Raw genomic sequence first — 18141 nt, forward strand, 5'->3', positions numbered from 1 at the left:
TCTGTTATATATTACATGCAATGACAAAAACCGTTCAGCTGTTCAGTATGTTTCTGCTCTGTTTATTACCATTAAGCGTTACAGGTTTTCAGTAATCTTTTCCTTTTATTTATTCAGTTCGATTTGTTTTTTGTGCTCCTCATACTGAGTTGGTCTGCCATATATCCAGTTTTATGTCACACTCTCGATTCCATCGTTCTTTACGTATAGCGCGTCTATTACTTTTGGCTTTTGAGGTGACTATAGAAGATTGAACCTAAACATGATTATCCCAAAATTTCTGAAACCTGATGCATAATTTGCACACAGGTAGAAACCTTAGTCACTCGAGGATTCAAGTTAAAGATAAGTTACCCAAATCGTTTATGTTAGCTAGTTATTTAAAGGCTTGTATTTTCAGAGATTGGAAATGTGTTAGCTGCAGCACATCTTGCTGGAGCAATGATGCATTTTAATATCAAGACAGGTTTGCTCTAACTTGGTGTTAGGTTCAGTACTACCCCCCCACCCCAACCAAAAAAAACCCAATGCTGTCAAGTTTATTCTGCATTGATTTGGATATCGGTTTTTAGGCAGTAGATGACGGGACCGAGCTAGAGAAGCTAAGGTTTTTAGCTTGAGTAACAGGCATTTAAAAGAAAAGGTAAATATACATATTTGGTTATTGATTTGGTAAAGTTTCAAGATTGGAAGTGCTCACAGAGGAACTTCAATTCCTTTTTATCATCGATGTGTTGCTCGTCGTGTATCGTTCTTGATTGTGAATCTATACATTTTGTTGAGAGAAACATGTAGTGATGGATCCAAGATGGCTCTTGTAGACCCTCTTTTTTATTACCCCCTCTTCCTTTTTTAGATAAATTGATGTTTCACTTTGGCAACAATTTCTCGAAGGGGAGCTGGCTACTTGGTTTGTGATGTTATGTTGCCAAATTTGTTGTTTATACTTCTTGACCTTTATTAAAAATTGAATATTTGGAGTTATTTTCCTGGATACACATTTGAAGTTTTTTAGGTTTCTTCTTCAGGTCCTTGTGTTGATTTTCTTGAAACTGATAAGGCTGGAGATGTGCCTTTCATCTGCAAGCAAGGTATCTTTTTTTTTTCATTCTTATGCTGATATGAAACTTGCTTCTGTGTATTGATGATTTTTCTTATGGCAGGTATCATCGATAATACCATTTAAACGACATCTTTGAACTGAAAATTTCATTTCTTTCATGTGCTAAATATTACTAATACCTTGCATAGTATGTAAATCGCTTTTATTTCTTTTATAGATTTACTTAATATCCTTTCAATGTAATGCATGTTTAGACATCAATCATGCAAGGCAAATACTAGGAATTTTTTATTTTTTTGGATTGATGATTTACTTAATATTCTTTCAATGTAATGATAGAATTCCTGCAGAAACTACTAATGAAAGAAACAACTAAAGTTAAAATTGATTTATAAAGTTTGTAAGCCACAGTGTGATCTAAAGGGTTTGAACTTGGATCATCATGTATTATGCAAATTGTACTATGTAGTAAATATGGTTAACTTTATTAACTGTATGTATCTACAGGCAGAGTTTTCTCAATCTTTTCAGTGTCTTGAAGTTGGTTTTCTGCTTTAATGTGAAAAATGTCGAATATAGATATGTTTTTTTCCCCATGAAATAAAGTATAATCTCAGGAGTAACGTTTGCTTGTTTAGCAGGAGAGGAGGAAGAGGAAACAAGGAGATTGTGTATATGTGTATTTCTGCTGAATTGTCTTTGTTAATGTTAATGTATTTAAGGACAAATTTGCTAATTGACTAGCTGAAAGAATGAAAATGTTGGTTGATATAAGATCAACTCTCATGTCATCGCTTATGCATACAGTGTTGGGAATTTAAACGCCTAAATCCCTAATGCAACAGAAACGCAGAATAGAGAACAGTACACAAGATTTACGAGGTTCAGCAACTGCCTACGTCCTCGGGAGCCACACAGTCAATTTCTTATTTAATCTAACAAGAAATTACAAATCAAGAGCAGATCCCTAAACTGAGATCTCTCAAATAAACACTGTAGCTACAGTCTTAATACCCACAATAAAGTCCCATCTTCTCTTCTCTCTCTTCTTAAATCCCCTTTTCAAAACACTATTGAAAAGCTGGGATTAAATGGAAAATCGCTGCTGCGATTTTAGGAGAAAGAACGCTGCTGCGTTTTGGGGGTTTTCCACCGCCGCCAGAGAAAAGTCGGGGAGAAGGAGCAGAAAAACCCTAGGGGCAAAAGGGGGGTTTTATAGGCGGAATTGACAGGCTGGCGACAGCCTGTCGCCAGCGGTTGCTCGGACGCGAGGGTGGGATGCCGTGACGCGAGCGTCGGCAATAGGCTATACCATCAAGCTCCTCTCCTGTGTGGCTCCGCCTTCATCATCTATGCATGAAGGCCAACTGAAGTTGCACACAACTCCAGTTTCTGAAAGGTCGCTGCCTTTGTCAACATATCCGCTGGATACTTTCTTCCTTGGATATTCTGTTGAAATCCTTTGACAACTCGTCGGACTCTGTATCTTCTGGAAACACCCTGCTCCTTTTTCACTCGATACACCCACTTGTTGTGATGTGTCTTCTTCCCCATGGGCAACTTAGCTAGTTCCCATGTCTGGTTGGAGATCAGAGATTTCATCTCTTCTTTCGCAGCAAACTCCCACTTGCTCGCATCTCCACTCTGACAAGCTTCATCAAAGCTTTCAGACTCTCCTCCATTTGTCAGCAACATATAATTCATGTATCTGCTGTTAGGCACAGGAGGACGAGTAGTTCTCCTCAATATCGGAGCTGGTGCGTCGGGCTCCTGCGCACCGTTCTGTCCAACAGGCTCTTCTGGCTGAGGACCTTCTGCATTGGGTTCTTCAGAGAGGTTATCCGGAACATCATCTGTATCTACAAATGTTGACTCGCTCTCTGAGTCACCGTCATCTGTCTTGTGCATGTCCTTGTACATCACCTTCTCATTGAATGTCACATCTCTACACCTTATCACCTTCTTGTTTTCGTTGTCCCAAATGCGGTAGCCGAACTCGTCTTCACCATACCCGATGAATGTGCATTTCTTAGACTTGGGATCAGGCTCATTCCTGCCTTGATCACTTATATGCACATAAGCTACACAACCGAAAACTTTGAGATGTGAGAGGGTTACCTCCTTTCCGCACCATACCTCTTCTGGTATTCTGTGCTCCAATGGAACCGATGGACCTCGGTTGATCAAGTAAGCTGCTGTGTTGACTGCTTCTGCCCAGAACTGCTTCGGTAGACCTGACTGCATCCGAATGCTTCTGGCTCTCTCTGTCAACGTTCTATTCATGCGCTCAGCCACACCATTGTGCTGAGGCGTGCCGGGCACGGTCCTCTCCATTCTGATACCGTGCTCATAGCAGAACTTCTTGAATCTGGTGTCTTCATACTCACCACCATTGTCTGTTCTGAGTTTCTTTACCCTCAAACCGGTCTCATTCTCGACCATGGCTTTCCATCTTCTGAAAGCCTCAAACACTTCTGACTTTTTCTTCAGAAAGTAGACCCATACTTTCCGAGAGTGATCATCAATAAAAGTCACGAAGTAGTGTTTCCCACCAATCGACGCGGTGGTTGTTGGTCCCCAAACATCCGAGTGAACAAGCTCTAGCTTCTGCTTCCTGGGGCGAGCTCTAGCTTCTGCTTCCTAGGGGGTCTGCCACTTGTCTGAAAGCTGACTCTCTTCTGCTTTCCAAGTATGCATTCTTCACACATATCAATCTCTACTGATTGTAAACGTGGGAGTTTTCTCTTTGTGTGCATAACCTTCATCCCCTTTTCACTCATATGACCGAGTCTCTGGTGCCACAGCTTTAAAGTCTCATTGCCTGCCGCAACTGAGATCGAACAACGTGCACCTGCTGTCATATACAGGGTACCAGTCTTCCTACCTCTGGCAATCGTCATTGCGCCCTTCGAAATCCTCCAGTCATCGCCATGGAAAGTCATCGTGTAGCCTTCACTAGCCAGCTGGCTTACTGAGATTAAGTTCCTCTTCAGGTCGGGAATATACCTGACATCCTTCAGCTCCCATACTGACCCATTCAGCTTAATCTTCACTACACCTTTGCCAATAATGGCACATGCTTGATCGTCACCAAGATATACATTTCCAAGGTTTCCGGGGATATACTTCTCGAGGAATTCTTTCTGAGAAGTAGCATGGAATGATGCTCCCGAGTCCAACACCCAAGACTCCTCCTTGCTCTCCAAAGAGCATATCAGCGCATCATCTCCTCCTGAGGTGGAAGCAACGTTCACATCTGCATTTGCCTCCCACTCCTCCCGTGCACTCCTGCACTGATTCTTGTAGTGCCCGGTTTTCCCGCACTTCCAACACTCGATAGCCTTCGAACTGTTGGGATTTCTGGATTTGGATCTCCTATCATCTGATCCATTTCCTCTGGTTAAACTTTTACCTCTTGACTCTGTATGCAATACTGAAGAGGTTGTAGCTTCCCCCGACTCTCTCCGTCGGATCTCCTCACTGAGAACCAGATCACGAACGTCGTCAAACTTCAACTTATTGCTTCCCGATGAGCTACTCACAGCTGTGACCGTAGCGTTCCAACTCTCTGGTAGGGAAGACAAAAGGATCAACGCTCGAACTTCCTCATCAAACTCAATATCAACTGAACTCAATTGGGTCGTGACTGTATTGAGTTCATTGAGATGATGTGCTACCGATGCACCTTCCGCCATTCGCAGATTAAACAACCGCCTCATCAAATGGACTTTATTTGAGGCTGATGGCTTCTCATACATATTGGAGAGTGCTGCCATAAGATCTGCCGTGGTCTTCTCCTTTGCAATGTTAAAAGCAACATTGCGGGTTAACGTCAAACGAATAACCCCGAGGGCTTTTCTGTCCAGAAGATTCCAATCTTCTTCCTTCATACCCTCCGGCTTCTTCCCCGAGAGAGATTGATACAGATTTTTCTGATACAGATAATCCTCTATCTGCATTTTCCAGAATCCGAAATCTGATCCATCAAACTTCTCTATTCTCACCTTTCCCTCATCTGCGGCCATGGCTCCCACTTGAATCTGACTTCCTCTAGATCGTTTCACGCTCTGATACCAAGAATAGAGAACAGTACACAAGATTTACGAGGTTCGGCAACTGCCTACGTCCTCGGGAGCCACACAGTCAATTTCTTATTTAATCTAATAAGAAATTACAAATCAAGAGCAGATCCCTAAACTGAGATCTCTCAAATAAACACTGTAGCTACAGTGTTAATACCCACAATAAAGTCCCCTCTTCTCTTCTCTCTCTTCTTAAATCCCCTTTTCAAAACACTGTTGAAAAGCTGGGATTAAATGGAAAATCGCTGCTGCGATTTTAGGAGAAAGAACGCTGCTGCGTTTTGGGGGTTTTCCACCGCCGCCAGAGAAAAGTCGGGGAGAAGGAGCAGAAAAACCCTAGGGGCAAAAGGGGGGTTTTATAGGCGGAATTGACAGGCTGGGGGCAGCCTGTCGCCAGCGGTTGCTCGGACGCGAGGGTGGGATGCCGTGACGCGAGCGTCGGAGTTTCAAACGCCGCGTTCGCCCCAAACGAGGGTCGCGTTCTCCCCAAACGAGGGTCGCGTTCGTCGTCGAATCCGCCACTGTCCCCTGCGTCATCCTGGAGCTCGTCGGAGCTCCTCCGCCGTCGGAGGTTGGTATCCACCTCCAACCTAACATACAGTTACCTATTTAAATATCTGAGAAAAGAAAAATTGATGTGTGTAGACCACCGAAATGGGTGCATGTAAATATCAGATAGGTAGAAGTGTATGCGCTTAATTTTATTGAAGTACGGGTGCAAATGGATCAGATATGTATTGATAAAGAAAACTCATATCCATATTAATACAGATATTGCAGATACAAAATGGATATGAGAAAAACATCTAAGATTGAAAAAATATAGGTCATATGTTGATGCAAGAGGGTCCATTAATATGTTTGTTATATTTGAAAGCGAAGATAAAATTCTAGATTGTTCAAATTAACGTTAAATTAATTAAAAAACGTTTGCAACTCCACATATTTGAAGAAATTTTCAAAATCGTCTCAACAGAATTTTTTTTAAAGAAATCGACCTAATTCACTTTTAATTACAGAAATCGACTCACTTTGAGTTAATTACGTTACTAATTAGTCGGGTTCTCAACCCCGACTAATTAGCAGCCTAATTAGCAGCCGCAAACCTTCCCCTTCATTGACCCCGCTTGTAATTAGGCTACTAATTAGTTGGGGTTGATAACTCCGACTAATTAGTATCGTAATTAACTCAAAGTGGATCGATTTTATAATTAAAAGTAAATAAGGTCTAATTCTTAAAAAAAAATGTGTGGAGGCGATTTTAAAAAAAATTCTTCTACAAATCAGAACACGTACGCACCCTTCTCATTCCGATTCTAATTGGTCCGAACGCGGCCAACCAAATCCGACGGTCACTATCGACTCACGTACGGTGAGACACCGGACCACGTTAGCTAAGAACAAAACTCCACGCGTCTTAATCCCATTGGCTCCTCCTTTAAGTAACGTCCTCCTCGTTCCGAGAACATTTTTAGCGCTCCCAATTTTGATTTCGCCGCCCCCGCACTCAACAATATTAACGGATAATAAGAGGCCACTCGCTCAGTGGAGGAGAGAAGAGGAGAAACCCCCCCAAAAAAAAAATCACCCCCTCATCCAAAGAAAACCCTAGAAAAGAAAAAATTCCCATGGCCAAAACCCTAATCTCCTCCCCGTCCCATTCCTCGATCTTCTCTTCTGTACACGATCGCTGATGCTGCGGTTGCTGTGGATCCAGCGGCGGGCTCGGACGCGGGGGGGGTCGACGGCGCAGAAGAGTGGAGGCTGGTTCGGGTTTATATCCGATGCTATGGAAGTGGTCCTAAAGGTAAATTTTGTCTTAAACGAGACTAAAAATTAGCTGAAACGAAATTATCTCCTCTGATTAGTATTTGAATAGAAGATTGAAGGAAGAGTTCTATAATCAAGTGTTTCAATGTATATAGATTCGGTCCAGAGAAGTAATGTTTTTTGGAATTTTGGATTTGCAGTTTGAGCACAACTTTAAATTGCATCCAAGAAGTGGCGACTTTTGTGGGTTCTCGCTTTGTAGCGCCAAATACCCGAAACGAAATATATGGTCATTTTAGAACGAGATTAGTACTAAGAAAATAGGATTCTTAATGACGTGCTCCAGGGCCTGATGTAAACAGTTAAAGGAAAATCCAGGGCCATCTGATCATTCTCAATAGGGACAGGACGTTAGAAATGTACTTTACAAAAGCACCTTGCTCATTGTCCCCATATACCCACTTTGCGTATCAATATTTTGGATTGATGGAGCACTTAATCCATCTGCATAGTACTTTCACATAGCCTTTGGATGTATCTATCATGTTATTTTGTCAGTTTGATAGGAGATTGTGTATGCTTTAATTATCTTGGTTCTTCTTGTAGTATGGACTGCATCAATGAAATTTCAAGCCACAAATGTTTTTTTCCAACCATAATAATAATAAAATCATTAGGAGAAAGTGATATATGTTGAAGATTTGATGGTTTTACCAAAGTAAGAGTTTAAAGGCTTATCTCCTTGTTATCTGTGTTTAGGTGCTAAAGGACGGACTTCAAGCTATACATGTGCCTTATGCTTATGGGTTTGCAATCATTTTGCTGACTGTCATTGTTAAGGTGGCAACCCTCCCTTTGACGAAAAAGCAGGTAATAATGTTCTAATTTATATTGACTGCACTCTAACTGATTACTTCTATGGTAACATATTTATTTATATGCTAAATAGCTCCATACTATTGTGTGGGTATGAAGTTAGCTTCTCAGTTAAATGTTTCCCTGACCTCTTTGAAATTTTATCTTTCTATAAGAATAATTACTAGAGCCTTTATTTATGCGTCTTATTTTATTTTTGAAAACCTTGTTGTGTAATGTATATCATTTCATACTCCTATTTTAAATATAACTAACAACTAAGTAAGCGTAATTGGGAGCACATAATTCTTTAAACATAATAGATCTTATGGTCCCAGAATGCATTCAAGCTTTTTTTTTTTATAGGTTGAGTCGACGTTGGCAATGCAAAATTTACAGCCCAAGCTCAAGGCAATACAAGAAAGATACAAAGGCAATCAGGTTAGTCTTACGTCCTCATTCTCAAGTTGAAGTGCAAGTTATGTATCACAAAAGGAAAACATTTGCATTATTTGACAGGTGAGACCTCTGAGAAAATTTTCTCTCTTTCTAAAGCCCAAAAGAATTTATTATAGAAGGTGTTAATGTAATTATGTTCGACACTGAAAAACTAACTTTTTATTTCCTTAAAAGGGCATTTATTTGTTTTATGACTCTTAACAATACTTTAACCTTAGAGATGATGACACTTATTCCCAGGCCTCATCACTTACATAGAAATTTATTTATAAACATCTCTTAGAGCTTCAATCTATTTGCATATATGGTATTAGTGAATCTTCTTAGTTGTCTTGTGTATTTTCAATTTACAGCTAGGATGGAAAGTTTCATATGACCTGAGTTATTCTTTTCTGGCCTGTCTGTAGGAAAGAATACAGCTTGAGACTGCACGTTTATATAAACAAGCTGGGGTGAATCCGTTAGCAGGTCTGTTTTTGTTCTAAATATTTTCTTTGTTCTTTTTAATTGCTATGCTTCAAGAAAACCAAATCCTTAGTTATGCTCCGTATATGAACAGTTATTGGATTGACTGGTTGAGCTTACTTGATTGGGTCAGTTATTGTTGAGTTATTTGGATAATGTTGTAAGGACCTTTTTGTAAGAATACATTAATATAAGAGTGGTACCTCTCTATGTGAGAGACAACCCTAATTTTCACCCAAAATTCCACATGGTATCAGAGCTGGGTGGCGGCTCTCCTTTTCTTCGCAGCTGAGCTTCGTTCCCTGGATCGGAGAGCTCAGCTTGAGTGCTCTCCTCTTCTTCGCTCTTGAGCTTCATTCTCTGGATCGGAGAGCTCAGCTTGGGGCGGTCCGACTTTGAGGCGACTTTGGGACCATCGCCGACTTCTCCATCGTGCTTCGTCATCTTCACCTCTGGTCGTGGTGACGTGGCAGCAGCTAGAGAGAGAACGAAGGAAGGAGGGGGAGCTGGTTCGTTGATTTCTTTGAGAGGACGAAGGAGGGGGGTTTGAACTGATTTCTTTTTGGGGGCGGTCTTGATTTGTGAAGCCCTAGACTGAGGAACAGTGAGCCCTCCGTTCCCTAATGTTTGGTTTTTTGCTCAAGTCGTTTTTTTTTGGGGGCTGGTCTAGAGATTACAGTAGCATCTTAGATGGCCATGACCTTTGGGTTGTGCAAGACTGCAAGTAGATGGAAAGTCTGTGATTGCATACAGACGCACGACTCGTAGTTAAGGTGGGTCTGATCTTGTCTCTGTGTTGGGTTTTTAGATAAGAACAGTCAAGTGTGAAGATGGGAACACCTGTGACTAGTCAGGAATTGAAGGAGATCCTGGAGGGGGTGGCCAGGGTATTTCAGACCAAACTAGAGGAGAATTCTAGTAGGTCAGTCGTGACCGCATCGGAGTCGGCGCGGGTAATGGAGAGGGTAAAGTTGATGCCGAATGATGTCAAGCTAGAGGGGACAAGAAACTACCTGAGTTGGTCTCGGAGGGCATTGTTGAACCTTCGAACCAAAGGACTTGAAAAGTATGTGAAGGGTGAGTGCATTGAGCCAGAGAATAAGGAGAGTGCTGAGTGGAACACATGGAGTAATACTAATTCTCTGGTGGTTTCTTGGTTGTTGACTTCTGTGTCTTCAACCATAGCTGGGATGGTAGAGTCTATCTCAAGTGCTGCTGATATCTGGAAGACATTGGAAGGGATGTACTCTGGAGCTGGGAGTGTGATGATGATGATGGAAGTGGAGGAGAAGATTGACGCTACCACACAAGGGGAGAAGACAGTCCACCAGTATGCAGCAGAGCTACGTCACTTATGGGCGGATTTGGACCACTATGATCCGTTATCACTACAAAATCCAGCAGATGTTCTTTTGGGGAGGCAATATCTTGAGCGCAGACGTGTGGCTCGTTTTCTCAAGGGCCTGAATCCAAAGTTTGAGGGAAGAAGGGCAGCAATATGTCACTTGTCATCTCTCCCCTCCTTGGATGAGGCTATTGCATCGATGGAACAAGAGGAGATCAGACAGAAGGTGATGACAGGCGAGGCCTCACCTCCTGTCCGCTCGGCATTGGTGGTGCCAGATGCTCACATCAGAGATGATAGAGAGTGCTATAATTGTGGAAAGAAAGGGCATCTCAGCTACAATTGCCCTCAATTCCGCAATACCGGTGGTAGCCGAGGGGGCAGAGGACAGAGAGGTAGCCGTGCAGGACGAGGAGGCAGAGGACGTGGAGGCCGAGGAGTGGCTCACCTAGCTGTGGCAAAGGAGTCCCGAACTACTGCTGAGATGACTGGAGCTGACATAACAGAGTTGGAGGAACTACGTCTGTTCAAGCTTCAGGCTGAGAGTTCAAAGGGCAATGGACAAGTCACTCAGGATCTGGATAACACTAACTACTTTGGTAACTTTGTTGGTTATGCTCATACAAACAAAGGTACACAGGTTCAGGCACTTGCATCCACCAAAACTCATGTTGATTGGATCATAGACTCAGGTGCATCTAGGCATGTCACAGGATCATCTAGTGAGTTTGCATTATATTATCCGAGTAAGCATATGCATCCTGAGACAGTTCAGACTGCTGATGGGACATCCCAACCCATCAGGGGTACTGGCTCGGTCAATTGCACTTCATCTATTACCTTGTCATCTGTATTGCATATTCCTTCATTTCCAGTTAACTTACTCTCTATTAGCTCTCTCATTGATCAATTAAATTGCACTGTGTTATTTGATCGGGATATGTGTGTCTTCCAGGAGAAGGAAACGGGGAGGAGGATTGGGACTGGCATCAGGCGTGATGGCCTTTGGTACTTGGACAGGGAGACTGCAATGATTGCTGTTGCTGTTAGTGGAGGGCCAGAGGCAGAAGCAATGCTTCAACATTGCCGACGAGGGCATTTATCTTTTGATAGTTTGAGTAGGTTAGAACCTGAGATAATAAAGAAAGTGGATAGAAAAGAGTTATTTTGTAATGCTTGTGAACTTGGAAAACATACTCGTTCTACTTATATATTTTGTAATGCTTGTGAACTTGGAAAACATACTCGTTCTACTTATAAAATGATTGGCCTTCGAAGTTTTGAACCATTTGCACTTGTCCATTCTGATGTTTGGGGACCATGTCCTACTACCTCTATTAGTGGTTTTAGATGGTTTGTTACCTTCATTGATTGTTATTCACGTATGGTCTGGATATATATGATGAAGCAGAAATCTGAGGTTTACAAATGTTTTCAAGATTTCTCGGCTTATGTGAAGACACAGTTTGGAGTGCAGGTGAAGATTCTTAGAACAGATAATGAAACTGAGTATGTCAACAAGGAGTTTGCGGCTTTCATATCTAGTCAGGGAATTCTTCATCAAACCACATGTCCAGACACCCCTGCTCAGAATGGGGTGGCTAAACGTAAGAACAGACATCTATTAGAAGTGACACGTTCATTGATGTTGACAATGAATGTGCCTAAGTTTTTATGGAGTGAGGCCGTTATGACAGCAGCTTATTTGATCAACAGAATGCCATCAAGAGTATTAGGGATGAAGACACCATGTGAGATGCTCTTGGGCTCGAATGTTTTTGTTGTTCCTCCAAGAGTGTTTGGATGCACATGTTATGTGAGAGATCACAGATTGATGGTGAGTAAATTGGACCCGCAAGCAGTTAAATGTATCTTTGTTGGCTACTCATCAAGTCAAAAAGGATACAAGTGTTGGTGTCCCACTGAAAGAATGTTGTTTGTTAGTATGGATGTGATTTTTCGGGAGTTTGAACCTTTTTATGGGGAGAAAACGGAGTTGAGTTCTTTGTTTGGAGATGGCTCTACTGATGCTAGTAGAGAGGGGGAGAATGAGAATGAGAATGAGAATGACATTGTGATTGAGAATGAGAATGACATCGTGGTTGGGATGATTCCATGTCCACTTGAGTCACCGAGTAGTGATGGTACATCGCCAAGGAGTGGTGACGACTCAGGAGTTGGCAGTCAAGGTCAGGGGGAGCTGAGAGTATACACGAGGAGACAGAAACAACAGCATGAGCAGCCTCCTGTGTCTGTGCCAGTACCCACAACTGTTGATGTCCTAAGTCCCTCCTCTCCAGTGTCTTCCTCATCTTCTTCACCTAAGCCGATAGGTAATGATTCCTTCCCTGATACTTCTAATACTCCTGTCTTATCTCGCAGAACCTCTAGAGTCAATGCAGGAAAACCTCCAGTTAGGTTTGGTAGTTGGGATACTGACATTGCGAATTATATTTCATATGCATCCATTCCACCTGCATATAAGTCATTCATTGCATCATTGCATTCAGTGCATGTTCCTAACAACTGGCAGGTAGCTAAGCAAGATCCTAGGTGGTTGAGTGCTATGCAAGAGGAACTCCAGGCCTTGAAGAAGAATGACACATGGGAGTTGGTACCTTTGCCAGCTGGGAAGCGTGCTGTTGGATGCAAGTGGGTGTATACAGTTAAGCAAACTCCAGAGGGCAAGATCGACAGATACAAGGCCAGATTGGTTGCTAAAGGGTACAGCCAAACGTATGGCATTGACTATGACGAGACATTCGCTCCAGTAGCAAAGATGAGCACTGTTAGAGTGTTGGTGTCATGTGCTGCCAACTTCAATTGGCCACTACATCAGCTAGATGTCAAGAATGCCTTTTTGCATGGAGATCTCCAGGAGGAGGTATATATGGAGATTCCACCAGGCTTCACTACTTCTCATGTAGCTGGGAAGGTATGCAAGTTGAAGAAGTCTTTGTATGGGTTAAAACAGTCTCCGAGGGCATGGTTTGACAGATTCAGGTTGGCAGTCTGTGGTATGGGGTACAAGCAGTGCAATGGGGATCATACTGTATTTTACAGGCACTCTAAAACTCGTATCACCATCCTGGCGGTCTATGTTGATGATATTGTAATCACTGGGGATGATGCTGAGGAAATCCTACGGTTGAAGAAGAAATTAGGAGAGGAATTTGAAGTTAAAGATCTGGGGCAGTTGAAGTACTTCCTTGGAATTGAAATTGCAAGGTCACGAAAGGGTATAGTGCTTTCTCAGCGGAAGTATGCTCTAGATCTTCTCTCAGAGACAGGAATGTTAGGGTGCAGAGCTGCATCTACTCCCATCGAGCAGAATCATAAGATGTGTGCCGAGGGTGGTGACCCGGTGAGTAAAGAGCAATATCAAAGATTAGTTGGACGACTTATATATCTATGTCATACGAGACCTGATATTACTCATGCAGTGAGTGTGGTGAGTAGATATATGCATGATCCCAGAGAGCAGCATATGGAGGCAGTTCGCAGAATTCTTAGGTATATTAAAGGAAGCCCGGGAAAGGGGTTATGGTTCAGGAGTTCTGGACATCTGAAAATTGAAGGCTATTGTGATGCTGATTGGGCGGGTTGTATGGATGATCATAGGTCCACTACAGGCTACTGTGTATTTGTTGGAGGTAATCTCATATCTTGGCGCAGCAAGAAGCAAGATGTGGTGGCTAGGTCTACAGCTGAGGCCGAGTACAGGGCTATGGCAGTTAGTCTGTGCGAGTTGATGTGGGTCAAAAACATATTATCTGAGCTGTGCCTGTTTAGAAGAGACTCCTTACAACTTTGGTGCGACAACAAATCAGCGATTAATATTGCAAATAATCCAGTTCAGCATGATCGTACCAAACATGTGGAGATTGATCGATTCTTTATCAAGGAACAACTGAATAGAGGAGCTCTGACTTTAAGCTATGTGAAATCAGAAGAGCAATTAGCTGATTGTTTAACAAAAGGATTAGGTTCTAGAGAGTATGATAAGCTATGTGAAATCAGAAGAGCAATTAGCTGATTGTTTAACAAAAGGATTAGGTTCTAGAGAGTATGATATCTTTTGTAACAAGATGGGGATGATTGATATCTATCGCCCATCTTGAGGGGGAGTGTTGAGTTATTTGGATAATGTTGTAAGGACCTTTTTGTAAGAATACATTAATATAAGAGTGGTACCTCTCTATGTGAGAGACAGCCCTAATTTTCACCCAAAATTCCACAGTTATCTATGTTAAACTGGTTAAGGAATGCACTTGATACCGTTTATGAGTTAGGCTAATTAGCAAATAGTTTCAAAGAAGAAAGCCTAAGGGACTGGGACAAAAAGATACACGCTGGTTTTAACAGTAATAAATATTTAAATGCAGCTTGCTACACATTCTTTCAGATTTATGAATGTCTGAATTTACTAGGCAAATTTTACAATTATAGAAGGGAATTGAGGAACAAGGAAATGGTGTCAAACTACCAATGTGTGGCTAGAAGTTTTCCTGGTTTCTCAGATAAAGGTCTGAGTGTAAGGGCTGACTATATCAGGCTTCTAGAAGATACATTATAATCTCTTTATATTGCAGCAGTGGTACTCCTTGTACGAGCTCAACTATTTTGCAAATCATGTCTTATTCAGCAGTTTATGACGCATGCACACCAGTTCCCCTGTCGTTGCATAAAGAACAAACACATAAATTAAGTTGAATTGGGTGTTCGATGGAAAGATCACCGCTTTCCTAAGATATGTGACTGTCATTTTCTTTGGGAGTTAGGAGCCATAGTTTCTATGCAGCTATCATCACCCAGTTAATACTGCAATGAAATTCTAACATTTCTCTCAAACCAATTCTACTGCACGTGGGAAGTCATAATTGCCATCTTTGTCCAGAGAAGCCTATACTTGCGTCTAGTAATTAGCTTATTGAAATTTATCTTCTGACTATGTTTTTTTTTATTTCTTTTCTTTTTTATGTTACAACACCTTCTGTAGTTGCTTAAAACATATTTTATGTATATTCAGTATTTACCATGGCGCTGTATACACAATAATATTAATTCTTCCCTCGTCCTTTACTACAGGATGTTTTCCAACTTTGGCTACAATACCTGTGTGGATAGGACTGTACCAAGCTCTTTCAAATGTTGCCAACGAGGTACAAAATTATCGTTCTTGAACATGTGTATTGCATTGAAACTGCGATTTTTAGTTTCAGTTGCTTAAAATTGTCTTAATCTGTCAATCTTTTTGAATGAAGGGTCTCCTAACAGAAGGATTTTTTTGGATTCCATCACTGGCGGGTCCAACAACAATTGCTGCTCGACAAACTGGGTCTGGCATTTCCTGGCTATTCCCTTTTGTGGTAGTTTTCTTTCCTTTTTCCAGTCTTCAAGTGAACAACCTATGCTTTTTCTTTTTTTTGATCTCTTGATCAGTGTCCTGCTTTGCTTCACGAGAACATGTACCATTTACTTTTCCTTGGGAAAATGCTGAAAATAAACTACTTTATACTATTCTGCAACAGAATTTTGATTCCATATGTAGTAGTACCTGAGGATCTGTTACTGGTTGCAACTATGATAGGCTTGCCTAGAGATAAAAGTCTTAACGGGGATGGACTTTAAAAAACGATAAGGAATGAACAATTCATATGACAAAAGATAACATACCTTAACAAGAAAATATGTAAAGGCTTTATGTGAGTACTGACCAGTGAAGGTTCCATACCACGAACTCAATAGCAATTCCACCAGGTCTCTGTGAGTGGGGATTTTGCAATAACATAATTGACGGATCCAATATGTATTCCTGCAAAAGGGCAACCAACTCGATATATAGGAGTAGCATAATCTATTCGTTGAAGTGATTCAATAAAGGGATAAGCACATCCATACAATATTGCGACTTTTAATAATGTTGGCATAATATACATATTAGATTTAAAGAAAAGATAATAAATTGTAAATTATCTTTTAGGGAATATTGATGAACAAAGAATGACATTTTGAATTCTATTGTTGGTAAAAGTGTCTAGGACACATAACAATCTTATATGAGTAAATAAAGTTGACTTTTCATGCACTTAATGAGATAAAAATATTCTAGATAGACATCTGTTGGAAAAGTATTATTTTCTTTATGTTTTTGTACTTTATGGTTCTGCAAACTAGTTATAAACATAGCAGTCATTACTTTGTATAATTATATCAGTTTTACATTTTTATGGAAATGAATTTTTTTTTTGTTGGTCTGTGGTGGATTTTCTGAGCTATTAAGAAGCAGCAAGCTGGAGAAATTATTAAACATGTTTATATAAATTGAGTTATTTTCATCTGCCATACTGGTGCAGGATGGACATCCACCTTTAGGATGGTCCGATACAGCAGCATACCTTGTTCTACCTGTACTACTTGTTGTTTCACAGTTCGTTTCAATGGAGATCATGAAGCCACCTCAGGTAAATAATCAGCTTTGGTCAGATTTAATTTCTGAAAATTCCTAGATAATGTCATAAAATATCGAATGTTGATTCTTCCCTCTTCTACAACAGCAGAGTGATGATCCAGCTGCAAAGAACTCTCAACTCATATTCAAGTTTCTTCCTCTAATGATTGGTTACTTTTCATTATCAGTCCCGTCAGGATTATCAATTTACTGGTTTGTAGATGAATACTTTCTTATCAGCAAACTTGTGATTCCTTTCACTAATATTTTATATAACATGTACAGACATGTAGCTGACCCCAAAATTTTGGGATAAAGCTGTTGTTGTTACATGTTACAAACAACATTCTCAGTACAGAACTTACTGAGAATCACGATGATAGGATAAGAGTATTAATATTGGTTCTGTATATGACTGATGTTTTGCTTATGTGTGATTAATTGTGTTCCGCTGGGTGCAGGTTTACAAACAACATTCTCAGTACAGCACAACAAATATGGTTAAGGAAATTAGGTGGTGCAAAGCCTGCTATTAGTGCAGATGGAGGTGGAATCATTAGTGCTGGTCAAGCAAAACGGTCTAATTCTCAGCCAGCACGAAGTGGTGAAAGGTAATTTTCTCATTTATATCAGGTACCATTCTTTGCCATTTTACGGCGGATTAATTACCTTATTACTAAGAAAACGGAGATGCAGGTTTAAGCAATTGAAAGCAGAAGAAAATAAGATAAAGGTGAACAAAGCCTTGCCAGCAGAGGTTGAGGTTTTGGCTTCTACAGCAGATTCTGATGATAATTCAGATGGAGAGTCAAAGGTCTGTTGTCCTGCCTAGATTTATGTTTCTTTATTTTTCCACACAACCTAGTAGGCTGGTAGATCAAGTGATGTAGTTAGCTGATCATTAGGCCTTCATCAGTCAAATATTTGTTATCAGTATCCAAGTCATTTATCTGTTGAAAGGCCTTTTTGACATTGATATCTAGACTTTGCATGACCATGGGAGTATTAAATGATGGGTTGGTTGCAAGTCTGACTATCACGCCCCGGGCCCGCGAGCTAGTTGGCGCGGTGTATGCTGTGGGGTGGTTGTGAGACCTCAAGGATAGTCCCATGTCGGTAGGTTATAAGAGAATTTGAGTGTTTGAATAGCTAAGATAAAGACTCAAGTGTATCATTGGCTAGTCAATTTTGGCAGTGGTTTGAGCCAAACAACACGCTACACTCAGTGGATCGGCTTACACTATGCCAACGGGTCTGCATGCTTGGGGCGTGACACTAACCGTGAAAAGTAGGAAAGAAGAACTCGGAATGAAATTTGGAATTTGCATAACCATGCGAAAAATTAATGAGGGATGGGTTGCTAGTTTAGCAATTAAAAGAAGAAAAAAGAAAAATGATCTACTATAGGAAATTGCAGTGAGGAAACTACAAAGGAAAGATGTCACGCCCCAGTACCAAAATAAAATATTTTAGGACGTGACTCGGTCGGCAATGCAACCATTCGGTCACATTCACGCCTCTGAATTATCCTGTATACAGATATATTGCCTACAAGAACTACTACATAGAGCATGTAACTAAGATAACAAAGGGAAATTGATAGATAAAGAAATCAGAACAAGACAAAGTTCTCTTACATGTCCTCAACTTC

At 41.0% G+C, this 18141-nt stretch overlaps 2 protein-coding genes across 2 annotated transcripts in view; both read left to right on the forward strand.

The window, feature by feature from the left end:
• The window catches only part of LOC109848085 (inner membrane protein PPF-1, chloroplastic-like), a 27911-nt gene continuing 16596 nt past the window's right edge, over positions 6827 to 18141 (forward strand). Inside the window, exons 1-10 of the mRNA XM_020417399.1 lie at positions 6827 to 6952; positions 7675 to 7785; positions 8137 to 8211; positions 8637 to 8697; positions 15128 to 15201; positions 15304 to 15408; positions 16396 to 16503; positions 16600 to 16703; positions 16952 to 17101; positions 17187 to 17304. Coding sequence (XP_020272988.1) covers positions 6839 to 6952; positions 7675 to 7785; positions 8137 to 8211; positions 8637 to 8697; positions 15128 to 15201; positions 15304 to 15408; positions 16396 to 16503; positions 16600 to 16703; positions 16952 to 17101; positions 17187 to 17304 — 1020 coding nt within the window. The 5' untranslated portion in view covers positions 6827 to 6838. The remainder of the gene's footprint in view (positions 6953 to 7674; positions 7786 to 8136; positions 8212 to 8636; positions 8698 to 15127; positions 15202 to 15303; positions 15409 to 16395; positions 16504 to 16599; positions 16704 to 16951; positions 17102 to 17186; positions 17305 to 18141) is intronic.
• Positions 8947 to 11217, forward strand: LOC109848083. Its single transcript, XM_020417398.1, has 2 exons — positions 8947 to 10671; positions 10995 to 11217. The coding sequence occupies exons 1-2, from the start codon at positions 9525 to 9527 to the stop codon at positions 11036 to 11038; spliced, it is 1191 nt and encodes a 396-aa protein (XP_020272987.1). The 5' UTR covers positions 8947 to 9524; the 3' UTR covers positions 11039 to 11217.

Source organism: Asparagus officinalis, chromosome 7 (assembly GCF_001876935.1).
Source record: "Asparagus officinalis chromosome 7, Aspof.V1, whole genome shotgun sequence".
NCBI lineage: Eukaryota > Viridiplantae > Streptophyta > Magnoliopsida > Asparagales > Asparagaceae > Asparagus > Asparagus officinalis.

Bases quoted from the DNA above. Each gene is read 5' to 3' on its own strand.
- LOC109848083 (XM_020417398.1), top strand. From the start codon at position 9,525: ATGGGAACACCTGTGACTAGTCAGGAATTGAAGGAGATCCTGGAGGGG. The intron at 10,672-10,994 runs GTACACAGGTTC...TGTGTCTTCCAG, and splicing joins TTATGCTCATACAAACAAAG to GAGAAGGAAACGGGGAGGAG.